General features: G+C 43.1%; 1 protein-coding gene across 1 annotated transcript in view; it reads right to left on the bottom strand.

Moving 5' to 3' along the window:
• Positions 1-27,734, bottom strand: part of RABGAP1 (RAB GTPase activating protein 1) — a 539,836-nt gene that overhangs the window by 331,887 nt on the left and 180,215 nt on the right. Inside the window, exon 10 of the mRNA XM_033960742.1 lies at positions 21,280-21,449. Coding sequence (XP_033816633.1) covers positions 21,280-21,449 — 170 coding nt within the window. The remainder of the gene's footprint in view (positions 1-21,279; positions 21,450-27,734) is intronic.

Below are 27,734 nucleotides of genomic sequence, written 5' to 3' on the forward strand. Positions count from 1 at the left end.
CCTTAGTATCAAGCAGGGCAGTTTACAACACCTTCAGTTGATACAAAACATGGCAGCGAAACGTATTTTTGGGATGCGAAAGTATGATCTCTCCTTTGCTCAGAAAGCTTCATTGGCTTCCAATCCATTTTAGGATTCAGTTCAAATGCGCATGTGTTGTTTTCAAAATTATCTATGGAATATTTGATCCTCTGATCCCTTTACACTGGAATACTCTCAGATCTTGCTACCTGAGGAACACACAGAGATATAAATTATCGTTCTCTTCTTTTAAGGGAATCAAATCTGTGGGGAAACTTAGTCAGACCTTTGCTTTCAAGTTGGTAGAGACTCGGAATGGACTTCCTGTATTAAATCGATAGGTCAATTGCAATGGTTTCGTAAAACCTTAAAAACTTTGCTGTTCTCACAATATCTAAACGATTTACCTCTAGGATCTACTAACTGACAACATTGCAAAGTCTATTACTATGATAGGAAAAAGGGGATTAGTTAAATCAATCTTATTATTTTTAGGTGTTTTCTGGTCTCTGACTATTTGTAAACCGAGTTGAGCTCTGACGGAAGATGACCCAGTATATAAACTGAAGACTAGATTAGATTAGTTGACTGACAAAAGTATATATGGAAAGGAGTAGATATCACACCGTTCACAAAAGTTTTATCAAAAACTGAGAAAACTAAACGTGGACAAAGTTGTGGAAATGGATGAGTCGCTTCTTGTGTTGATAGGCCAGCCCAGTCGGTTTCCAAGATTTCTTTGGTGAATCGCATCCCTGCCTACTTTGCATGCCTTTCCCTTCATTTGCATGCACAGATCGGAATCGGATCGGCATAGAGGTAAGTAAATCAGGCCAGAGCAAAGTCAGGTCGCAAACCGATCGGTATGCGATCGGTTTGCTTAGTGAATCTAGCCCTATATCAAGCACACATCCTCTATCCAGATATCTGGTTACCCAGTCAAAGAAATCAATCAGATTCATTTGACACAATTTCCCCTTGGTGAAACCATGTTGTCTCTGATCTTCTAACTCATTTGATTCCAGGTTGTTTACTATTCTTTCTTTCAGCAGAGCTTACATTATCTTTCCAACCACCAAAGTGAGACTTACTGGCCTATAGTTTCCGACTTCTCTGTAACCACTTTTTTGAAGAGGGACCATATTCGCTCTTCAGTAACCAAAGAACCTCTCTATCTCCAAGGATTTGTTAAACAAATCTTTGAGAGTCCAGCAAGAACTTCTCTGAATTTCCTCAGTAAGAACATAAGAACATAAGCATTGCCTCTGCCGAGTCAGATCGTGGGTCCATCGTGCCCGGCAGTCCGCTCCCGCGGCAGCCCCCCAGGTCAATGACCTGTAAGTGATCTGTTATTTAACATTTTGCCTTGTATAGTATCCCTCTAGTTATACCCTTCAATCCCCTTTGCCTTCAGGAACACGTCCAATCCCTTTTTGAATCCCAAAATCGTACTCTGCTCCACCACCTCCTCTGGAAGCACATTCCAGGTGTCCACCACCCTCTGAGTGAAGAAGAACTTCCTAGCATTTGTTCTGAATCTGTCTCCTTTCAATTTTTTTAAGAGGGCACTCAAAAAAATTGAAATTGAGATGGTACTCATAAGAGGCTCATCAACAAAATTATCAGGCTGAAGTTAGGATCCAAGGTAGTGGCATGGATTAGCAATTGGTTGACTGACAGATAGGGAGTGGTGATGAATGGAATTTGTGCGGAGGAAAGAGAGGCAAGTAGTGGCATGCCTCAGGGATCAGTACTGGAGCCCGTTCTATTCAATATATTTATGAGTGATATTTCTGGAGGCTTAAAAAGGAAAAGTATGTCTCTTTGCAAATGACATGCATATTTGCAAGAGTGGACACCCCAGAGGAAATAGAAAACATGAGAAAAGATCTGCGAATGTTAGAATAGTCTAAGGTTTCGCAGTTAAATTTAATGTGAAGACGTGAAGAGTGCTGCATTTGAGGAGTAAAAATCCAAAGAAGCTGTATATGTTAGGGAGTGAGAAGCTGACTTGTATGCACTGAGAGAGGGACTTTGGTGTGGTAATGTCTAAGAACCTCAAGGCTACAAAACAAAGTGACAAAGCAGTGGCCATAACCAGAAGGATGCTGGGCTGCATAGAGAGGAATCACAAGCAGAAAAAGGGAGGTGCTAGTGCCCCTGTACAAATTGCTGGTGAGGTCCCACTTGGAATATTGTGCTCAGTTCTAGAGGTCAGTTCTTGCTAAGGATGTAAGACGATGAAGTGGTCCAAAGAAAGGCTAGGAAAATGATATTGGGATTGTGCCAAGAGATATACGAGAAGAGGCTCGAATACCTAAATATGTATACCCTAGAGCAGTGGTTCCCAACCCTATCCTGGAGGACCACCAGGCCAGTCGGGTTTTTGGGATAGCCCTAATGAATATGCATGAGAGAGATTTGCATATAATGGAGGTGAGAGGCATGCAAATCTGCCCCATGCATATTCATTAAGGCTATCCCAAAAACCCAACTGGCCTGGTGGTCCTCCAGGACAGGGTTGGGAACCACTGCCCTAGAGGAAAGAAGGAATAGAGGAGATATGATACAGATGTTTTTTTAATATACTTGAATGGTAATCTACAAACAAGTCTTTTCCAGAGACAAAGAAGCGGTAACACTAGAGGAGATTATATGAGGTTGTGGGGTGGCAGAATTAGGAGTAATGCCAGGAAATACTTTCTCATGGAGAGGGCGATGGATGTCAGGAATGCCTTCTCTGTAGAAGTAAAAACAGTGAGAGAGTTCAAAAATGCATGGGATAGACACAAAGGATTCCTAAATAGAAAGAAGTTAGTATTAACACGAAACTCATCAGATCAACAACTATACCTTTGTTTATGAAACGCAGGAGTGATGCTTAAATGCAATCTAGAAGAGGAAATAAAGCTAATGCTGGATGAACCTCTATGGCAAGACGGATCAGGAGCAAATATGCATATTTTACACCATATTCATATCATCCAAGTACATGTCTTGCCTATCTTGAGGGGGGGAGGACATCTTCTAGAAGAACTTAGCAAGAAAATGAATAATTACAAGATTGTTGGTTCAACATTGCCTTGATGAGTGTGACTGTTGGGCAGACTGGATGGACCACACAGGTCTTTCTTTATCTGTCATCATTTACTATGTTACTATGTCAAACTATAGGTGCCTCATTTATCCTAGAGATCATCTATCTTCATTTCTAGGAACGTTTTCATAAGTTGTGGTCCAAAAAACATTTCAAACCCAAAAATTATATTACACACTTGCATGGACAAGTTAATAGAAAAGAAGCTCCCAAAGCTCGGGTTTCTTTCCTTAGACCCAGGAAAAGTTTCCTTCTATCTTGTATGGTCTTTATCACATCAGGATATATCTATAGTTTTTGGCCACAAAACAATAGCTGAGAATTTTGAACAACACAGTTTAGGAACCATATTGAATTAATATTCAAAAACAAAAGACACAAGAAGTGTCGCTCCATCAGTTACTTCAGATAATGATTCTTCCAGTATAGCTAATAAATCTTGCAAAACATTATCTCCTTCTGGAGCCTGAGTTCTATTTATTGAGAGCATTATTAACTTCCTTGAAACATAATGAATGAATATTTGAAGAGGAAAATTTCAAAATGTCTAGAAGATATTTATGAAGAAGTCCACAGGAGTTATTCCTACTGTCTTTGGAAAATTCAGAACTCTAAGATTTAACCCTCTATTAAAGTTCTTGATATGTTCAATTTTCTGATTTACTATATTATCTTTTATAACAGCTGATAGAGTCTTTCAGTTCTTTAATTTCCACTTTGGTCTGTTCAGAGTGGCGCAAATATTCCTATTTAGTGGATTCTAAGGTTTGATAATGTATGTAAATCAACTTTACTTACAAGCAGTGTAGTCTTTTAGATTGATTTATAATTGCATTCAAACCTTGATTTGCTTCTAAATGGTTTCTAGGGTAACCACCGTGGAATTTTCAACAATCTTTTCTAGCCTTCACTCTTCCTTCTCGGTAATCAACTTGTCTGGTCTGGTTTCACCACACAAAGTCTAAACTTCCGCACCTTTTGCTTCAGCCGTGTCGCTGCTTGTCACAGTGGTAGTTTGACCACCAGGGGTGGCAACAAAGTGTCAAGACCCAACAATGTGGTCGCTCCTTTTCCCACATTTCCAGAAGGGCCACCTCCAGGTTATACCAGCGGTAGTCTTAACGCATAGTGTTTGAGGGATTGTGATGACATTTGTGGAGGCAGCAGTGACAGGGTCACTTTCACAGACCCTTTACACTTGGTATGAGGCATTAGAATTGAGGAAAAAAATTACTGCTGCTCTTCTCTCTAAAAATGACTTCAGCAGATCAGTCCACCATCTTGAAACACCCCTGCCACAGAGATTATAAACTTTATCAAGCAGGGAATATCTATTCAAGACAGATAAACAGGACTATGATGTGGTTATAAAATGAAAGTTTCATTTACTATAAAAATTATTATTAAAAAGAGCACATATATTAAGCTGGAGAATAAGGTGTTAAGATTTAAAAGCAGTTTCAAAAAAGATAGACTTTAAACCTAGATTTAAATAAGACCATAATTTCAAAAAGAGAGTTATAGGTCTGAATACAACATGGCATATCACATACAAAAAAGAGATACACACATACAATAGATGTAATAGATGCTGAAGACAGATGCTACATATAGAAGTCTCTTTCCACAGTCTGATTTGTCTTTCACTTTGAGTAGTCATGATTGGTTCTCATATTTTTGATTTTTGAAGCTTTCCTCTATATGCAAACTAGAGTTTATCAGAATTGATACTTTTTTGTTTAAACAATGTTTAAAAACAAATGAACAGACCAGAAATGAGGTAATCTATTGCTGACAAACTCTGCCTTCCCTCTCCCTTCGTTATCCTTATGGGAAACAAATTAACTTCTTATTTTAGAAACAGGAGCCTGACTTCCCCAAATTATATCTGTGCCTCCAAATATGTGTTATGCCCTTCTAAACAATGCTATTTCCTGCCTTTCACAATGCCATGGCTAACCACCTGTTTTTACTCCCCTAAAAACAGCTTAAGCTCCTGCATGTTGTCTCAGTAGTATTATTGGGTTTTTTATTTTGGGTTTTTTTAACAACATTGCTGTTTTGGTGTTTTAAAGATCAGAAAGGGCAAAAGCTGCATGAAGAGCGTATGTTAGGTGGTGGCACAGGTGGCAAGTGCTGTGCATTGCCATGATGAAGGTCCCTGATTTGAACCTCATTTGCTAAAATAGCTGAAGATCCTGCAAAAGCAGCTTTTCATTCCCGGGGAAAGAAACAGGTTTTGGTCATGGCTTAAGACTGACACCTAGTGATCACATTCAGGGCCCACATAAAAGTCTCAGAGCAACTATGGTGCATGGCCTCCATCCCAGAACAATGACCAGCCTACACGTTTTTTATTTGTTTTTTTGGGGGGGATATAAAAATAGAGAAAAATAAAGGCTCATGGAACCAGATTTTATTGAGATACAGATATAAAGGAGCAGAAGAAAATTAGAAGGTTAAAGAAGGTAAATAGATAACAATTGTGATATGTATAGAATGAAAAACACAGAGAAGCTGTCATGGCAGTGATACATTTCATTATGCAGTCTAATTGTTATTTATTTATTGAGATTTATTAACCGCCTTTATGAAGAAATTCACACATTCAACATTAGAGACCTGTGCTGAGAACCAGAAAGACAGAGTTCAAATTCCAACTCATTCTCGTGATCATGAGCAAATCATTTAATCTAATCTAATCTTCTATTTGTGCATCGCTCACACCTATACAGGCTCAAGGCAACTGTAATGAGAGGTAAGAGGGGAAAGAAAGAGGAGGGCGAGAGAGGAGTTGGATAGGTAAGAGGGAGAGGAAGGGGAGAGAAAAAGAGGGGAGAAGGAAGGGAGGAAGGGAAAGTTTTGTTCGGAAGATGATGTGGCTATGTTTTATTTGATTTTTACACTAACAAGATGGGATGGTGTTCACAATTATATGGCTCATTTTGGTTAATATTTATGGGAGTCCAGTTTTTCAGTACAGCAAGGTGTAACTTGAAGGTTTGCCAAGTTAGTGTTTACTTATAGGTATTTTTGTGGCAAATACACCATTGATTTTTTGCAAATGTTTACATTGGCTGGCTGTCAGTTTAGATTATTGATGATTATGTATAAACTGATTTGACACACCTAGGCCTTTGTATTTAAAAAAAAACTTCTAATACCATATTGTCCAAGGAGAACTTCATGATCTGAAACTAGGCATTTAAGAACATAAGAAGTTGCCCCCGCTGAGTCAGACCAGAGGTCCATCTTGCTCAGCGGTCCGCTCCCGCAGCGGCCCATCAGGCCTAGTGCCTGAACAGTGATCCCTGGTTAATTTTATAACTTACCTCTAATCCCATCCCTATAATCTACCTCTACTCTTATCTGTACCCCTCAATCCCTTTGTCTTCCAAGTACCTATCCAAAGCTTCTTTGAACCCCTGTAGCATGCTCCTGTTTATCACATCCTCCGGTAGTGCGTTCCATGTATCCACCACCCTCTGAGTGAAAAAGAACTTCCTAGCGTTTGTTCTAAACTTCTCCCCTTTCAATTTCTCTGAGTGCCCCCTTGTACTTGTTGATCCCCTTAATTTGAAAAATCTGTTCCTGTCTATTTTTTCTATGCCCTTCATGATCTTGAAGGTTTCTATCATGTCTCCTCTAAGTCTCCGCTTTTCCAGGGAGAAAAGCCCTAGCCTTTTCAGTCTGTCAGTATATGAGAGGTCCTCCATACCCTTTATTAGCTTAGTTGCTCTTCTTTGAACTCTCTCAAGTACCTCCATGTCCTTCTTGAGGTACGGCGACCAGAATTGAACACAGTACTCCAGGTGCGGGCGCATCATAGCACGATACAGTGGCAGGATGACTTCCTTCTTTCTGGTCGTGATACCCTTCTTAATGATACCCAACATTTTGTTTGCTTTCCTTGAGGCTGTTGCACACTGCGCCGACGCCTTCAATGTTGTGTCTACCATCACTCCCAGGTCTCTTTCAAGGTCGCTCACCTCTAGCGCTGATCCCCCCATTTTGTAAGTGAACATTGGGGGTTTTTTCCCTATATGTACGACTTTGCACTTCCCTATGTTGAAACTCATTTGCCATTTTTTGGCCCATTCTTCCAGTGTTGTCAGATCTTTTTGGAGATCTTCGCAGTCCTCCATGTTATTTACCTTGCGATATATTTGTTTGAAATACCTAGTTGGAATGTTATGAGGCTTTTCCATTAGAGGAAACAATCCTTTAGGGTTACTGGTTCAGAAGGTTGGAACTAGAGAAAGACATGGGGACAAATCTGTGTGGTTCCTCAGTTTGCAATTCACATTCAGCGGTTTTAAAGGAAGAAAATCCCCTGGCATATATTTATTTTGGCGAGAGACTCTTGACAAAGGCAGAATTGCCAAAAAACTCAGTGTAGAGTCTATGCTGCTGACAAAATAAAGGTTGCTTTGGATTGCCCACTGCTGTACGGTTGGCATCTTTTCCTCACGACTCTTGTATCTGGACTACTTTAATCAGAACAAGTTGATTTCACGCCAAGAAATATGGTGCTTCACAAAAGGACCGATTTATAAAATATTAGCTGATTTAGTGTGTGTGCATAGCCCACACTTTACATTTCTGGAAAAGCCTAGTCATCGGTGCCAGTAGATTTATCACACAAACATGTACAGTGGGTAATATGGCACTTTGTAGTTTAAACTGCCCCTATGTGCATCAGAGAAGAGAGATCTGTTAGAAAAAAAACCAAACCATTAAAGAAAAGTGCCTCAGGATCCAATAAAACACTCACTGGTTTTAAAAACGTATTCAATAAAGATAAAATAAATTATATTTTTTTATAACTAAGGAAAATAAATCTTCAAAGAAGCCAGCTGTTTTTTTTTATAGTGTCAGGCACCTCTTGGGGAGGTGCAGGGAACACTTTGCTATGCTTTAATTGTGCTATGTTACAACTAGTTCTTTAGTTTTAATTCATGACTTTGCTCCAACTCTTTTCTCCACTCTTCATATTTCCTAATCCTTTGACTGATATACTGCTTTTCCCCATAACCTCAGTTTCTGTTTATATTTGGCCTTTTGAAGCCATTTCTATTCCATTGAATTCTGTGACTTATATTCTGCCTTATCTCAACTGAGATTTAAGATAGATTGAAATACATACAAAATCTTCAACAGAAAAAGAGATACTACAATAATAAACCTATTATGTGATACAAGTGAACTTATATTATACTACCTCCAATATAGAGGAAAAAAATACATTTTTAAAGCTTACTGAAATTGAAAATGAGAGGGAAACTAATTTGTAATTAAATTTGCACCTTGATAAGCAAATAACTGTTCTAACATTACCGTATTTTCACCCATATACCGCGCACCCGTGTAAAACGCGCTCACAGGTATAACGCGCGGGGAACAGAAATTTATGTAAAAATTTTTTACTATAGCGCGCACACGCGTATACCACGCATGCCGCCCCGACTCTCCTCTCGCCGCCCAGACTCTTTCTGAAGGACCGCTCGCACCCCCACCCAAAGGACCACTCACACCCCCACAGCTTCCCCCCTCCCCCTCCCACATGGAGAAGCTGCCTACCGTTGTTTCCAGATGCCAGTGAACCCAGCTGCTTCCTCTGCCGGCGGTCCCGCCCCTTCTCTGAGCCCTGTGCTACGCTGCTTCCTCTTCCGGCGGTCCCACCCTTTCTCTGATGTCGAGAAAGGGCGGGACCGCCGGAAGAGGAAGCAGCGCAGTGCTCAGAGAAGGGGTGGGACCGCCGGCAGAGGAAGCAGCTGGGCTCACTGGCATCCGGAAACAACGATAGGCAGCTTCTCCATGTGGGAGGGGGAGGGGAGGAGGCTGTGGGGGTGCGAGCGGTCCTTCGGGGTGATGAATCGGACGTCGGGGGGGGGAACTATGTAAAAAAAAACTTTGTACAACGCGCTCACGCGTATAACGTGCATGGTTATGCACGGTTTGTAAAATCGTGTATAACGCGTGCGTTATATGCGTGAAAATACGGTAATGTTGATCAAAAATGTTTTACTGTAGGATAAACTAATTTTAAAGATGTTAAGGGAACATGATTTGTGTATGCATTTGCTACCATTCAAGAATTCAAATATTTATACACAATATAATACAGGTTTCTCCTAAAACCAGAGGTTTACTTTTTGGCTTCAATTTAGTGTTTCCCCCTTCCTCCCCAATACATTTCCCTTTCCATCTGCCCTGTGTTTTTTCTTGTAAGCTGTCATTTTATATGTAACTCATCTCTGCAAATGATAAAAGATATGGAACAACTCCCTTATGAAGAAAAGCAAACAGTTATTTTAAGTTTGGAGAAAAGACAATCAAGTTGAGGATAGATAAAAAGTTTATAAAATCATGAGTGAGGAGGAACAGGTAATTAAGAAATAGTTATTTATGCCTTCACCCCTTATTAGGACTAGGGATCATCCCATGAAACTAACATGTAGCAGATTTTTTTTTAATCTTCATTTTGAAATACAGATATTTAACAAATCATCTTTCAAAGGAAACAAAAATTTTACAAGTAAAGCCCAAATAAGAACCAAAAACTCTGGGACATAATCTAATAGTCTACTAACTCAGGAGGACTAGAATCACAAATATGGGGGGAACTGGAATCTAAGAAATATCTTAAACAAGTAAAAGGAGTAAAACTAACCTTACTACTTTTCTCTAATGGACCCGATTGTCCATTAGATTGTGGCAGATTTAAAGCAAACTGAAGGAAGTATTTTTTTTACTCAATCAGGCTGTGGAATATACTGCCTAAAGATATGGTCACAGCATTCCACACACTAGGGTTTAAAAGAGGGTTGGACAAATTCCTAAAGGAGAAGTCCATATACAATTATTAGTCAAGCAGATCTCGTAATGCTACCACCCAAACTTATGAGGGTGGTTTGAAAAGTTTGGTAAAAAAACAAGTTAAACAAATATTTTTAAAAATTTAACAAAACCTATTTTTCTGACAGGATGCAAAAACTGGACTCTCGCTGGACTAAGGGCTCCTTTTACTGAGCTGTGGAAGCGTTTTTAGCGTGCGCTAACCCCCGCGCTACGTGGAAAAACTAACGCCAGCTCAATGGAGGCATTAGAATCTAGCACGTGCAACATTGCAGCGCCCGCTAAAACCGCTACAACAGCTTTGTAAAAGGAGCCCTAAGTTTACAGGCTGCGATGGAGAATATGTTGAGAGATATAACTGTTTTAAAAAATATTTGTTTAACTTGTTTTTTTACCGTACTAAACTTTTTAAACCACCCTCATAAGAGGGAAATGCAAGGTACTTCCTAGTGACTCTGGCCACTGTCTCAGACAAAATGCTGGGCTCGATGGCCCTTTGGCATGACCCAGTAAGGCATCTTTCATATGATCTGTTCTCATCTTACCAAAATGCTTCCATCTCTCACATTATTTTAATTTTACTAATTAATATAGATCTCTACATGTATACATCTCCTTAACCTCCCCCTTTTATGAAGCCAAATTAGGATTTTTTTTAATTGGAGCATTAAAAGCTCCAATGCTCATAGAATTCCTTTTACCACCGTGGCCTGCAATTAAAAACCCTAATGCGGCTTCAAAAAAAGGGAGGTGGGGGTAAATTTCTTACTTGCACACTTGCTCTCGTCTCAGTAGCACTTGCTTAAATGATCATGGTTACTCAAAACCCATGCTTTGCAGTTTTCAAATTATTCAAAAACATGACAGGGTAAGGATATTTTTCTGTTTCCTCCGATTGCATTTCTTCTAGGAACACAGAAAAGGAAGTCTACGATATATCTACAGCACAGCATTTTAGGCTCCCTAAAGGATGCAATCATTTTTTAAATTCAGGTTTGGTAAGTCAAAATATATGCTATTCTCAAAGTGGGATTTGGGCCTCCACAGTACAATTTACCTTAAGAAGCTTTAAACCAGGGGTGTCGAACCGCATGTGGCCCCGTGAAGTATTTTGTGCGGCACCAGTCGAGGGCAATGCAGTGTTTTCTTCTGCTGCCCCTTGGTGTTTACCGTCTTGTTGGCTCCCTCCTCTGTCTTGCTGCAGCGTTTGCGCATTTGTGCGGCCCCAGAAACATTTTTTCCGGCCAATGTGGCCCAGGGAAGCCAAAAGGTTGGACACCCCTGCTTTAAACTATAAGAATCCTGCTAGGCCCAGTCACAGGCTCGGATAATAATTTGGTCATAGTAAATGACGGCAGATAAAAAAGACCTGTGTGGTCCATCCAGTCTGCCCAACAATCATATTCATTTTTGAGGTAATGTTAAATCAACAATCCAGTAATTATTCATTTTACTTGCTAAGATGTTTTTCCCCTCTCCTCTGGTTGCAATAAAGTACTCCTTTAACAAAACTTATTCAATTTGTGGCATCAGGATTTCAGGACCACCAAGGTTCTATAAGGGAGCTAAGATATTCATGGCATAGCCACATATATTCATCACTTGAGCCAATACTGAGTCACAGCAGTTGGGTTTTGTTTTAAATGTTGGCTGTCAAGGCTATACAAAATCCAGATATTCAGCACCTGCTCCAGATTATGGTTGGCACTGAATACTCAGATCGGGCAAATCAGTACCAGCACTAACTGGATAGATAACCAGATAAAGTTAGGACAGCCTGAAATACTGCCATTAATTGAACAACATATGACTTTGCTTTTGCTCCATCTTTGTACCACCCAAGCACCGTCCAGAGTGTGCCAAGCCTGTGCACAGATATTCAGTTTCCACAAAGAGAAGAATCCAACAGTTCTGCAGTAAATGTCGAACAACAAAGAACCAAGGAAAAATTCTGCAGAAACAACGTACTTGATGCCAAGTCTTTATTTCAATCAATAAATGTTATGCTAATGTGGTGTGAAACAATGTGATGCATGTTGTGGCAAAATATATTGAGTGTGACATATTAAGTGTGACATGTGAGAATAAGAGAGACCATTGTATAATGTGTGCTACCATGGTGCTGAAGGGTGATGATGAATGTACAGAGTGTGAATACTCTTAACATAATATTACTAGACTGGAGGATGCTGAGAAGTAATTTGGATGTGAAAGGTAAGAGCAGACCGAAACCTGAATGGACATGCTACTGCCATACATAGCAAAGATATCCTTTATGGGCCACAATAACGTGCAAAAAACCTTTAACAAGAATAATAAAGTAAAATGGTAAAGCAAAATAAACTAAGGTGTATGAGACGAAATCAAAAAGTAAGATAAACTGTGGGCACATATAAACGATTATGAATAAATATAAATGGGGTAAAGCACCTAAAAACTATGTACATCAATTGTTAAAAAAAAAACAAGTGATACTGGAGTGAAAAAAAATGTAAACTGAGAATAAAACCTGAGTGCTATAAAAAAAGCACCACACTAAAAGGCATATGCCGAGGGTGAATAACTCCTTAGGGGGGGGGAACTATGGAGGTGTTGTAAAAGAGCTCGATTTGAGTGTCCTAAATGGCAAATGTTGAATTAGAAGGCCAAAATGAAAGGGGAAAATAAAAAGAGGAGTGGATGTGCTAAACACATACTAAATGCTCTGAAGGACAAGTGTGAAAAATCAAGACGTTACATTAACCGAATGCATATTATTTTTGTAATTCATTATTTATAGAAAAAAGCAAGTACCAAACACAAAAGTAATAGAACAGTGCTCACAGTCACTAATACAGCAGGAAGAACCTCTACTTAGAATACTCATAGTGTGTACTGCAGGTGTCTCCTACCGTATTACCATCATCTAATAACAAAAACATTACTACAGATACAGTGTTCCAACAGAAACCCTAATATCCTCCTTCTCCAAACCCTTCCTCAGTAACAGCTAAGGAACCCCAGCATAATACCAAACCATTCAAACAAAGAGATAATTATATGACCATACAATCATTAAAATTAGAATTGACAGAATAAAGTACAAGACAGTCCCCAGTGTATTTTGGTTACCCCTTGTCATGAGAATATGGTCCCTCTCCTTCTACCACCAAATATCATCCCATATATCAAGAAATTGTTGCCAGCTATGTGTTAGCAGAGCAGACAGCCTATACCCATCACCCACCCACCCCCAGTATTTCCCTCATAAGTGTTAATATAGGGGCAGTAGAACTCCGCCAATGCTGGGCCATCACTAATCGGGAAGTCGTAAATCCCAGTCGAGCCAGCTTATCCTGAGTAGTTTCCACCTCCCCCACCCACCCAACCCTATCATGACCCCGAATAAAAAAGCCTCTGCACTCTCCATAACCGGAACTTGAAGAAATTTACTCACATAACAAAAAACTTGCTCCGAATAACCCCCTAATGTGTGTGCATTCCCGCCACATATGAAAAAATGTGCCAGTATTCTCACACTCTCTCCAACATTTATCCTTAGACAATTTAGACATTTTGCTAAGAAGGACCAGTGTGACATACCAATGCACCAAAAGCTTGAGGGCATTCTCCACCAAGAGAGGAGCCACCACAATCGGAGCGTTATCTGTTTCCAGTCCTCCATAGTATATACTGTCCCCACATTGGCCTTCCAAGCTACCATGTAGGCCATTTTCTGGTCCTTATTCTTGTGCAGTAATTTATACAGGAGTGAGATGCAACCTCTTTGTCCCCAAAGTTTGTTCGAACACCGAGTGCAGTGAAGCTTTGCAGATTTAGCCATCAAAAGATAATTTTTCACCTGTAGGTAAGGGAATAGATCTCCCGACTCTAGCTGAAACTGATCCCGAACATCACTAAATGTTCTTATAATCTCCCCATCCAGCAATTGGCCAAAGTACTGCAATCCCCAGCGATCCCATCTTTTGAAGATTCCCCCTCCCTATCCAGTAGAAAATCTGGAAGAAACAATATAGGAAGGTGATGTATGCTTGGAGTCTTACCCATTAACTTCCTAAAATCACCTTTCCATATGCGTATGGTCCATCTAGTGAATGGGATTTCTATGACGGCCAATTCCCTATCCCCCACCCACAGAAGATGTTTTAAAGTTCAAATTCCTCTAGGTTCCTCCAGCAACCCTTGCTTCACCAGAACCCATAGCTTAAGAGGAAGGGCATGCCAATCTACTACAGCACAAAGCTGGGCCGCATGATAATAACTTTCTAAATTGGGAATACCCAGACCACCCTCTGCCTTAAACTTAATCATAGCATATCTTGCCACTCTTGAGTGTCTGCCCCTCCATAGAAACCTCAGTATGCCCTATGCCACCTCTGGAAATACAATTTAGTAATTCCAATAGGCAATAAATCCGTACTACTTCCACTCTGTCCAGCCAGGAAATGTACAATTGATCCCATCTATCCAAGTCCCGCAAAAGTGAGGAAACCAGCAGAATATAGTTTAGACAAAACAGCAAAGTCCAATCCAACCCCAGGTGTATGCCCAGTTATCTTCTGGGGCCTTTCACTCACGTGAAGGGAACCTGATGCTGTATCACCAGGACCTTGGCTTCTGGGACCGAGATATTCAATATATCCAGCTTGGTCAAATTAGCCTTAAAACCCAACAGCAGGCCATACTCAATCATAAGGTACTGAAGGGCCGAGAGTGACTTTTCCAATTCCTCCACTATAGCCAGGATATCATCAGCAAAAACAATTTATGCTCCCTTCCATTAATGCATATTCCCCTAACCCTGGCTGACTGTCTAATCCAAATAGAGGCATGATCAGAACCCAATACGCTAAAAAACAAAATCAAAACGATCATGCAGGGATATTAAACACTAACTACCACCATAATGCCACTGGAACCTAGTGCAGTTCCGCTGATGCAAGAGACTGTGTGATCTTAGGTTTCTCATTTTGGGCCACAGATCTTCGCACTCACTAAACGTCACACTGTCTCTTGCATCAGCGGAACTGCGCTTTATTCCAGCAGCATTACGGTGGTAGTGTTTAATATCTCTGCATGATCTTTTTGATTTTGTTTTTTTGCGTATTGGGTTCGGGCTTCTGAAGCAGTATCATGGCTTTGTCCCATGGTCTCTCTCCCACTTATTAACTGGAATACAGCAACCACACACCGGTTTATATTATCCATACTTAATACACATAGGTTTTGCAGTTCCTCAGTTTGCTGTTATGTCAGCTGCACCACACAGCAACGGGAAGTGGCCATTTTGATTCATAAACATCTACCCTTTCACCTTCATAAGACCATTCAGGATAGAGATGGGCGTTATGTTCTGGTATTAGGGGACCTCTGGGGTTTTCAGTTCCTCTTCTGTAATCTGTATGCCCCAAATGTCTGTAGCCATAGCTTTTACTCGAGGTTGCTGGGTATTTTAGCACAGTTTCCTACCTATCACTTGGTAGTGGGTGGAGATTTTAACTTTACAGCTGACCCTACGGTGGATTGTTCTCCTGCCAAGTCGCGGTCTCAAAATACTATGCATCGGGGAGTGAATTTTCTCTCTGATCATTTAGCAGTGGTGGATACCTGGAGAACTCTTCATCCATTTGACCGAGAGTATACCTTTTACTCCCATCCTCATTCCATGTATTCCCGATTGGACTATGTCCTGGTGTCCAATGCTCTTTTCCCCCGGTTGGACACAGTCACTATAGAAGACACCACCCTCTCAGATCATTCTGCAGTACTACTGACAATAGCGATCACGGAACAGAGGGGGTTAGCTCCTGGCGCTTTCCAGTTGCTTTGTATTATGATCAGAATTCCATAAGTATTTACGAGCCAGGTGGGTGGAATACAATGCACATAACAACACTTCCGATGTTGACCCGGCAGTGTTCTGGGAAGCCTCTAAGGTGGTGTTGCGGGGACATATCATCCAATATGTGGCCACCATGCGCAAGCAACAGGGGAAAAAACTTCTTGCGTCATCGCATGACTTTGGTGGGGTCAGATAGTCTGCAAATTCAAGTTTTGAGCTCCCAGATTGATGAAATTTTGGATCACTGTGCTCGCCAGGATCTCTACTATCAGAAATTTCGTCTTTATCGGTGAGGCAGAAAGGCGGGCAAACTCCTTGCGAACATGGTCAGGCCCTATCGGGAAAACCAGATTATTCAGTTGGTGAAGAACTCTCGGGGAGAAAGCTTTACTCAGGAAGCTCAAATTCGGGAGCAATTTGTGGAGTTCTATAGTGCACTCTATGTGAAGAGGGAATTTACGGATACGGACCGGGAATGCTTTTTCCGAGATATATGTCTTCCAAAGTTATCTGGGGCTCAGGTAGAGCACCTGACTGCTCCTATCTCTTTGGAGGAAATTAGGCTTGGGATTAAGAAGTTGAAACTTAATAATAAATCTCCGGGACCTGATGGGAGTTGGCCCGGAATATTATAAGCTAGTTCCAGATCTGATTGCCTAGCCCTTGGGCAATTATTTCCATTTTCTCTCCATCACCACTTCGGGCCTCCGGAGCAATCTAGCTCATATCACCTTGCTCCTGAAACCCGGGAAGGACCCCACGCAAGTTGGTTCCTACCGCCTGATCTCCTTGTTAAACCAGGATGTTAAGTTGCTGGCCTCTATCTTGGCTGCTCGGTTGAATGTATTTCTGCCTCAGCTAATTGGGGATGACCAAGTTGGGTTTGTTCCTCAACGGTGTGCTTCCATGAATCTTCTCAAGGCACTGACGGCGCTTCATGAGCACAGGGGTGGAGGGGGTACATCCACGATTGTTGGGCTTGATATGGAAAAGGCCTTTGACAGTATATCCTGGCAGTACCTTTTTTGGGTGATGCGGGAATATGGCTTGGATGGGACTTTCCTCACTTGGATTCAAGGCCTTTACTCACAGCCGCAAGCGCGCCTCATTATCAATGGCGGCCTTTCGAAGTCCTTCCCGCTTTGACAGGGGATGCGTCAGGGATGTCCCCTTTCTCCTCTGTTGTTTGTCTTAGCCATCGAACCGCTAGCTATTAAGATCCGCTCGAGCCCTGCATTGCGGGGTATCCAAATAGGGAAGGCGGAGTGTCGCATCACCTTGTTCGCGGATGATATCCTGCTCTTTTTGGACCAGGCCCCCCTTCATTTACCGGTGGCGCTGCGTTTGGTGTCTGAGTTTGGCACTCTCTCAGGTCTTCGAGTGAACTGTGAGAAATCGTTACCTCTGATGGGAACTGGTTGGGAACCCTGGCACATTGGGTTACCGATTCCTCCAGTACGTAAACCAATGCGGTATCTAGGTATTTACTTACACTCAGAACCTAGGGTGATGTACAAGTATAATGTTTTGGCTGCTATTGATAAAATTCAAGCTCTTTGTTCTGTATGGCGGGATCTTCCCCTGTCCCTATTGGGGAGGGCGGCGTTGATTAAAATGATTCTCTTGCCTAAACTGTTATACCCCCTACAAACGGTACCCTTTTGGGTGTTACAGAAGGATATCTGGAACCTTCGCTCTCTTTTCTCCAAGTTTCTTTGGCACCATCGGGCGGCGCATATTGCCTATGTGAAGCTGACGCTTTCTAAGCAGGAGGGGGTCTGGGTCTCCCTGATGTTCACGCGTACAACGTGGCGGCTCTCATGCGTTTTATCCACAAGGAGGTGTCGGGGGTTGCTCGATTCACCCAGTTGGGGTGGATAGCAGGTTGGTGTGCACCTTTTACCTTTTTGAATCTTGTGCATGCCTCCAGTGGGGTAGGGGGACCATTGACATCTAAACCGCACTTTATGCGTCCTTTTTGCCAGGCTTGGCGGTGGTGGCATCGAGCGCAGGCCCGATCCTCACGGGCTTCTCCCTTTTTGCAGCTTCAGGGAAAACCTAACTTCCCCCCGGGACTGGGTCGTTTCCCGTTTGTTGTCTGGGCCTCTGGGGGGGGCCTTGACCCTTTCGCATATGCTGGATGGAGACACGGGTGTTTTTGATTCTTTTACCCAATTTCGGGACAAGTGGGATATTCCTAAAACTCAATTCTTTGCCTATTTACAAGCCTGCCATTATTATCAGAGTCTCTGTTTGTAGTATGGCAAGGAGTGGACTTGCGGACTCCTTGATATGTATTTGTTCCGTGTACCGGCCTCTCTGAGCTTGCTTTCGGTTTGGTATAGGGTGGTTCATTCCTCTGCTTCCCAGGGGCCTCTGACCTTGTTACGTGATCGCTGGAACCGGGATCTTGCTACACAGTACACCCCTGAAACCTTTTTGGAACTTTTTCAAACCTTGCATACCTTTGTGAAATCTGCAGCTTGGCAGGAGACCCAATTTAAAATTCTGCACCAGGCTTACATCACTAAAGAACTGGGTGCTCGCATGGGTTTGTGGGAGGAGCCTATGTGTACCAAATGCAGAGGGGCTCCGGGGATGCTCCTGCATTCTTTTTTGGAGTGTCCTGAGCTCACCCTTTGGAATTCCTCCTTTGCGCAGCTTCGCTTAGTTCTGCAGCGCACTATAGAGTGGGACTACAAAACGCTGCTTCTTGGCGACCAGACCCTGCTGGAAAAGCAAGGCTTCCCTGTTCCTCAGAGGCGATTTATTTATTTGACTTTGTTGACGGTCAAACGACTGATTTTACAATATTGGACTCAAGAAGGGCCTATCCCTTTGCATAGCTGGACTCATCAGATGATTGAGCTGGCATGTTTTGAACTTTGCTATCATAAACACTCTTCCAGCCCTGAGGTGATAGCTTATTTGGCCCTGTGGAAGGTGTATTTGCGGTTACCTTTAGTCTCCAGACATGGTGGGTGGGGGAGTGATTGAATGGGGGGGTGCGTGGTGTATGTCTGAGGGTATGGTTGGTTTGAGCAGAGTGGTGTGCCTACTGTCATTTGAGTAGGAGAATTAGGGGGGTTGGGTCTGTTATATTGTAAAACACAAACTTTATGGAGATGATGAGGGAAACGGATTGTTCTTGATCTGGGATAGTCCTGGGTCTTAATGGTGTATTACGTGCTATTGTTGTTGAACATTGTCTCCTTTTTCGTTGATGGATCTGTTTGCCTATTTTCTCTATGTAACCTGCCTGTTTCTCTTGTTGACTCCTTAATAAAAATGATTTCTTTTTTAAAAAAAAGGAGAAATGTTGGGAATGGGGCTGGTGGGGAGGGGCAAATGATACTGCCCAAGGGCCAAGGGATGAGAGAGGGAGAAATGTTGAGGGGATGAGAGAGATGCACCCTAGATCCCTCTCTCTTTTCCCACTCCCTTTGCAGCAAGGGAGGAAATAAGAAGGAGAGAGATTATGGACAGTGAGAGAAAGACATGTTGCACATGGGGGTGGAGGAAAGAGGAACAAACGCTGTGGGGAGGGGAAAAAGAGAGAGAATGATCCAGGATAGAAGGGAGCAAGGATGCTGTACAATGGAAGGAAGGAAAAGAGAAATGATGGACTTTGGTAGGAGGAACCAATGGACAGCAACCACTTGAAGAAGAATTTGCATAGGACAAGAAAGCAGAAAAAAGAGAAACTGGAACCAATCTGATGGAAAAAATAATCTCCAGACAACAAAGATAAAAAAAGGAATTTATTAACTGAAATATGTTATCTTTGGGACATGTATATAGCAGATGTCTTTGTATTGTGCTCAACAGAAAAGGAAATGCATTTCTAGTTTTATTTCTCCAGTATTGAAGTACTTGCTGACCCTTGCTGTGGCTAGTGGGGATTCTCAAGCACTGCCAGCAGAGGGCCTCCTCCATAGGTGGCCAAAACTTCCCTCCACCAAGGGAGCAGTCGTTGGCAGCATCCCTGAGCCACTGAGGTGCCAGCATCTGTGCTTCCTGCCAAGCTTGGCAAAAGGGATCCTCATACACCTTCAGAGGAAATCCTCAGCTGACATGGCTTGAGGGGCCTCATCAGCTGTAGTATTTATATTTTATATTTACATTAGAGGCTCTGGCAACGACCCATTTACAAAGTATGTATTCTTCCAAATTAATATTTCCAAATTAATAAAGTGACTTTGCTTATTTGTAAATGAATCTCTATCAGAGCCTTTAATTTAGTAGCATAACTGAATGAAGTAACTACTTCTGAAGTTTATGGGGACGGATGGGAACAGAAGAGATTATTTGTGGGGACAGACAGAGACAGATTCGATTTTCAGCAGGGACGGGTTCGATCTTCAGCGGAGTCAGGCAGGAACGGATTCGATTTAAAGCGGGACAGGCAGGGATGGATTCAATTTTCAGCAGGGACGGATCTGATTTCCAGCAGGGACAGGACGGGATGGATTCAATTTCCAGCGGGGACAGGCAGGGATGGATTCGATTTCCAGCAGGGGGACAGGACAGGATGGATTTGATTTCCAGCGGGGACAGGCAGGGACGGATTCGATTTCCAGCGGGGACGGGTTTGATTTCTGTCCCCTTGCAACTCTCAAGTCCATGGCCGATTTATAGGTTTTCCTTGTTCTGGTGTGCTGTGTGCCTGCACCCCCTCCCACACACAAACCCACACTTTACTGGGGAAGACTAGGCTACTACTAGCCAGCCTGAAGGAGCACACTGATGAAAGGAACTGTTTCAAGTGCATATGATTTAAATGGTTATCTATTATGTGGTTGGGTTTTAAACATTATTTGCATCCTTATTCAGGAGAGGATGAGTAAAATACAGGACCGGCTAAATATTCCACCAAAGTCACATCACATCTTCGAACATGTGCGAGTGAAAGCAACAAGTTATACTTGGAATGTGGGAAGGCCCAGGAAAGAAAGGAGCCTGCTTGTAGCCACTCTGGAGAGGGCAATTGATTACTGCAGGACTGGTTTTTGTTCTTACCACTGTCAATTCCATGAGAGGGGAAGGGAACTGCTCTAGGAATTCTCTCTAGAATTGTCATTATAGGGCTCTTAATTGGAATTTATGTCATTGAGGAAAGAGAGAATGCATACTGCATATAAGTACTCTCTTCTGTAAGGATAAAAAGAAAAGTTAGAGAACATTTTCTAACCAAGATGATTTTATTTAAGGACATTTATAGGCTGCCAGTCCAATGTTTATTTATGATAGCTTACAGTAAAAGGATAAAACAATTAAAAAAAAAAGATTACTATTCATTTCTGTGCACCTATTGTGTCCTAACCTATTAGGAAGAAAAACAATTCCTATCTCAATATAAAAGTTATACATCTGAAAGTACAGCATGAATACATATAGAGAAAGACCCAGTATATGTAATATGTCTGAAAAATAAGTTAAATTATAATAAAGAACAAGGTACCTGTTTTAATTTTAAGAAAAAGTTTTCTGTAGAACTCCGTTTACTGAAGGGCCAAAACAGTCTTTCATTAGGTGAGCAAACTCTGACTTTAGTCTCCAGAAGAAAGCGGACAGGTTCCTGCACCTCAGTAATCACCAGATCAACTGCTGTAGTCATGAAGAGCACTTTGTCTATTGGAAAAGACACAATATTGGAGAATTTGTGGGTGAGCTGGTTCTTAGTTTCTTAACAGAAGTTCAACATATGGGCTTCATGTACTGCTGCATTTCTCTCCTGAGCTCTTACATATTCTGAGGAATAGTCCATTTTATATACGGTATAAGCTACTTTCTGATAGCACTCAGTATTAGAGGCTAAGTGAACGCAGCTATGCCTTGTCTCTGCTTCAGATACTAGATCTGAATTAATGGTCTACCCTACTTGCTCTTCTCTCAAGGTCAAACAGCCTTACTGGGGGGTTAAGCCACCTTGCCAAAACTAATCTAGCTCTCATTTTGTTGCAGTTACATTAAGGCAAGAAAGGACAGAAGTCTCTATACAACATCAGTCCAACTAGAGAGATACAAGACAGGAGATTAATTTTTTTTAGATATGAGATTGTCAGAGTAAGTATCTGTTATGACAGTGAATGAATTAAGAGTGTTGACCTTTAAACTTAAAGGGAGAGAAGGGACATGGATTTACCGCCTTCCTGTGGTACAATCAAAGCAGTTTACATTATTATATTAGGGACCACAGGAAAAAGAAAATTGATAACTGAAGGGCTTAGAGTTTAAGGTACAATTTCATTCAAGCGGAATTAATGTTCCATTATCATAATACATGTGAATAAAATCTTCTTGTAATCACTGGATGACCTATCTAGGATGTGAGCTTCAGAAAGAGGGTATTTTATTAAACATGCTGCCTAACTTGTGCAGCAGGTATGATCACAGAACTTGCACCAACTTTCAAAGATTCCATGAAAACTACACACATACTTACATCTGCTATTCAGTATCTACAAACTTCCGGGTTTAATTTACACATATTTTGTAAAGAATGCATACAAGTACCGATCTTTCCCCAACTCTGTACCCAAAAATACTTGCATGCATATTGGATAAACACACATAAAGCACACAGGCTGTACATATGCATAAGATTGGATGATATGTATACAATTTTAGAAAAGGCTATTTCTACATGTAAAAGCAAACCTTTCACCCACAGAAATACAGTGGTACCTTGGTTTATGAGCATAATTCATTCCAAAAACATGCTCGTAAGCCAAAGTACTTGTATATCAAAGCAAAGTTCCCCATAGGCCATAATGCAAACTCAAAAGATTCATTCTACAACCAGTTTGCTATGGTGGCCCAGGGGTGGGTACCTGCCTGTGGGTGCCGCAGCCCCTTCTGCAAGGTGGCTTCCTTCCCTCAGGGTCCCCATGCAGCTGCCCTCCCGTTTTGGCCGATGCCTCTGCCGGCCGCCAGCGCCTCCCGATTCAAGCCGGCCGCCATCCCGCAGAAGCATACGCAGGACCTCTCAACTCCCAAGCCAAGCCGGCTGCCGCCCCGACAACACGCGCATCACGTACAAGCACGCACGACCACCATAGCTGAGCTCGTTTATCAAATCAACACTCGTTTTGCGAGTTAAAGTTTGCAAGTGTTTTGCTCATCTTGCAAAACACTTGCAAACCACATTACTCACAAACCAAGGTTTGACTATACCTTTTAAAATGTCTTTTTTGGTATTATAGCGATAGAGGTTGCTCTGCCAAATCATTTTCTCCCCAAATGTTAAGACCATTTTTACTGCAACCATAAAATGGTTAATTTTTATTTTTTATTGTATTAATGACCATATACATTTCTCCCTCAATATTTGCAGGGGTTAGGGGCAGATCCGGCCCATGAAGATTGAAAATCCACAAATAACATTTGGGCCAGCTTTGACCCACCCCCACCTTCCCCCGGCATCCCGGACTTTACCTTGCGGATTCAGAGGGAGAAGTGTAACCATTTTTTATCTCCTTAGCTCTTACTCAACAAACTACCTCGTAGGAGGACAGAAGTGTGAACTTCCAACTGACAGTTCTACCCTCCAGTGGGCTTGGAAGGCGGGTCTAAGCGCATGGGGCGTGGGAGGTGGCGATTAATTGTATTTGGAAAACCACAGCGTGTTGGTTCCTTTGCTTAACTGCTTAATGGCTCTGACCCTCCCCCAGCATCCTGGACCTTACCTGGTGGTCTAGCAGGCTTCAGGGCAGGAGCGAGCTTCCTACGTCCTGCCCCGTGCAGATCACCCATACAAAATGTCTGCCATGAGTTCCCGTAATCTCTCGAGACGACGACAGGAACTCCCCACAGCCATTTTGTATGAGTGATCTCCACGGGGCAGGAACGCAGGAAGATCGCTCTTGCTCCGAAAGCTTGCTAGACCACCAGGTAAGGTCCAGGGAGGTCCGGTATGCAGCTTTTCCTTTACAAAAAAAAAAAATTGCGAATAGCCGAATCCGCGGATACTGAAACCGCGGATTCGGAGGGAGAAGTATACAAATCTTGCCATTAGTATGCAAACCATTAAAAAAAATTTACTACATAAGCATTTATTGAAATTTATTTTGTAGGCGGTAAGGGCTCACATGAATATCCAGTGCTAACTAGTTAGCATGTACTTATATCATTATGAAACAAATTGACAGGAACATTGAGAGCACTACCGGATTTACACAAGTTTAAGAAAGTATTGAAAACTACTTGGTTTGTAGAGGCAATTAAATGAATGAATATTAATACATTATGGAGACATTGACATTATTGTATGAGGAGGTATACAGTGCATGAAGACAATTTTTATGGAGACTTACATTCTTGTATGTTATTGTATGTATGTCCTAATATTATGACTGTACTTTGTAAGCTGCTTAGATGTAAGCGGGTAAGAAATTTTTAAAATAAATAAATAATGTGGATGCGCTGTTTCGTGCAGAAACACCCATTCACCATCCCTCCCAGTCCTATAAAAAATACAACTATATTTAGTGCCCAGATTAGCATACCATAATTTGGAAGTTACCATAGGATGCTTAAGCATATTGCATTATATGCCATTTTGATATTAATTAAGCTTAGTTAGTACCTAATTCAACTTAGTAGAAGGATCTCCTAGTGAGATGTCATATAAAGGCCATTTCAGTCCTTACTTATTTCAATTGCATGGTAGCAGAGCTGAAGCCATGATAATGCATCACTAAAATGAGTTTTGTCCATGAGTCAGAAGTTGCATACCTGTGATTTTAAGTGTTTCACTAGATTTGACACCTTAACACTTAATGAAAGATGTCAATTATCCTTATTTAATAAAAATAGTCATGATGTAGCAACTGTAATCATTAATTCTACAGTATTTAAACTTAAATGCTTGACATGGTTGAAACACGAACACTACCGTATATATAAATGAACAAGGTATGGATTTCACTTTAATATTTCTATTAGAAATTACCTGATTTCAAATAAATTTTGACGGCTTATACTGTATAATGCCTCAGCTAAACATATAATTAGACAACATAGATCTTTTACTTCTGAGTTACAGATCACAAAGTTTCCCTTACTTTGTGTCCCTGGATAAGAAAAAGCTCTATCTGGCTTAAGTTTGCACAATACAATATTGCTTCATTGTTAACCACAGCTTGAAGTACATGTCTGGGCACATAAGAGCTTTTGAGAAGTGAAATATTTCTCAGATACATTCCTTGATTGCTTTTACAGATATTGCAGTTTGTAAGAAGGAGACTATGCAAAGTACAGTGACACTGGCCTCTTAAAACAATACTTAATGGCCTTCATATGTATCTAGTTGAACAGTTTTCTTCCTATTTTTCTATCTTCTACTCAACTCAGCTCAGTCTTCACAGTGTCAATTCTTGGCCAGAGGGACAAAAGACTGTGCTTATCTCTGGAACCAGGAAATCTGAGGCCCCATTATGGTCATCACAGCTGCACTGAAGTAGCCATGCGGAATCGTCCGAGAGAGAATGGCTAGATCTGCCAGTGGGAGGGGAGGGGTTGTAGTTTGGGGGGCAGATACAATGACACCTCTGCCTCCATGCACTTACGTTTCACACCCTTGTTGCATGCAGCCTCTGAACCAACTTCCTTCCCGCAGGCTGGACGTTTTGGCCCTTCTCAGGGGCTAATCCCCTAGAGAACGGAAAAGAGGCTGATCCTGAAGCTCCTGCCCTTTCCACCCATGCCTCGAAGCACAAAGAACACAGTCCCTCCTCAGCTGGCAAATTTGTGCTCTTTTCAGGGATTAGCCCCTGAGAAGGGCCAAAACGTCCAGCCTGCGGGAAGGAAGTTTGTTCAGAGGCTGCATGCAACAAGGGTGTGAAACGTAGGATTGAGGGTAAATTGACCTAAGAACTCTATTGCAGGTGATCCCCAGGCAAACAAGGGGTTTTGAGGCAGAAAAAGGTGCTTTGAAAAGAGATTGCTGAAAATCCAAAATAGCCACCACCAGAAAATGTGTGCCAAAACCAGTCCATTAGAACTGAGCTGAAAAATAAAAATAAAAAATAGTGATTTAGGGGTTTTGTTTTGGAGGTGGGGGAACCCGACGGACCCCAGAAATCCTCAAATCTGACTTTTCAGACACCCCCACCCCCTCTGATTTTCCACACAGGGAATAATGGGAGTACTCACTGTGACTTATGGTGCCTGTCAGTTCTCAGCAGTCTGCAGGGAAAGGATTTCTGCCTCAGATAGTTATTGCAAGTTCTCCAATGGAGATCTTCGGGCTGTCGGTCGGGAGACCCCGACCATGGAACCCCACCGCCAGAAATCCACACGTCAAGTTGGGGAGAGAAACTTTGCAGCCGGTCCCCTGATATCCTGAGGGTTGTTACACAGAAGCCCCACACTAGAGAATGACACGGTGACGGTTTACCCGCGGCCACCGCATTTAAGCCGCGGGTCACCGCCGAAAACGGGGAAGAAAACTAGCAGTCGCTGCGGTGACGGGGACAAGGCCATTCACCGACCGCGGAAACGGTGAACAGGTTTGTCCCCGCGGGCCAATGTGCCCCCTTCTAGGAACCGCTATTTCACCGTGCTCCTCATTTGTCAGATCAACCCTTCCTGCCAATCGCAGCAGAAGGGTACCCAACCCCTCCTGCCGGTCCTCCCAATGGCCTCCCCTAAGATCGCCGGCAGGAGGGTACCCAACCCCTCCTGCTGGACCCCCCCCCCCAACGAACCCTCCCACCCCGGAGCCCCCTTAGTCTTACTTTCCAAGTTGGACCGGACAGCTCCTCGCTCGTCTGGCCAGCAGGCCTGCCTCCGTCCAAATGAGGCGGGCCCGCCCCTCCCCTCCCCTGCCTCCCAATGGCCTCCCCTAAGATCGCCGGCAGGAGGGTACCCAACCCCTCCTGCTGGACCCCCCCCCAACGAACCCTCCCACCCCGGAACCCCCTTAGTCTTACTTTCCAAGTTGGACCGGACAGCTCCTCGCTCGTCTGGCCAGCAGGCCTGCCTCCGTCCAAATGAGGCGGGCCCGTCCCTCCCCTCCCCTGCCTAACCCACAGGATCCTAGGGCCTGATTGGCCCAAGCACCTAAGGCCCCTCCTATAGCGGGAGTGGCTTTAGGTGCCTAGACCAATCAGGCCCTAGGATCCTGTGGGTTGGGCAGGGTAGGGGCGGGCCCGCCTCATTTGGACGGAGGCAAGCCTGCTGGCCAGACGTGTGAGGAGCCGTCCGGTCCAACTTGGAAAGTAAGACTAAGGGGGTTCCGGGGTGGGAGGGTTCGTTGGGGGGGGGTCCAGCAGGAGGGGTTGGGTACCCTCCTGCCGGCGATCTTAGGGGAGGCCATTGGGAGGCAGGGGAGGGGAGGGGCGGGCCCGCCTCATTTGGACGGAGGCAGGACTGCTGGCCAGACGAGCGAGGAGCTGTCCGGTCCAACTTGGAAAGTAAGACTAAGGGGGTTCCGGGGTGGGAGGGTTCGTTGGGGGGGGGTCCAGCAGGAGGGGTTGGGTACCCTCCTGCCGGCGATCTTAGGGGAGGCCATTGGGAGGACCGGCAGGAGGGGTTGGGTACCCTTCTGCTGCGATTGTCGGGAGGGCCGTTGGGGGGGTCTACAGGAGGGGTTGGGTGCCCTCCTGCCGTGATCGCTGGGGGGAGGGGAGACTTGCAGCCGTAGCCGCGGTCACTATGCTAATCACGGCAGGGAGATCTTTGCCGCGATTAGGTACAGCGGCCGTAAATAAAGAAAAGTGAATGGGATTGCAGTGGCGGTGACGGGGCGGTGAATGGGGTGGCAGTGGCGGTGACGGGGCGGTGAAGAGGATGGTGAGACGGGGACGGGGCGGTGACGGGGATGGTGAGACGGGGACGGGGCGGTGACGGGGATGGTGAGACGGGGACGGGGCGGTGACGGGGATGGTGAGACGGGGACGGGGCGGTGACGGG

This window comes from Geotrypetes seraphini, chromosome 10 (genome assembly GCF_902459505.1).
Source record: "Geotrypetes seraphini chromosome 10, aGeoSer1.1, whole genome shotgun sequence".
Classification (NCBI taxonomy): Eukaryota; Metazoa; Chordata; class Amphibia; order Gymnophiona; family Dermophiidae; genus Geotrypetes; species Geotrypetes seraphini.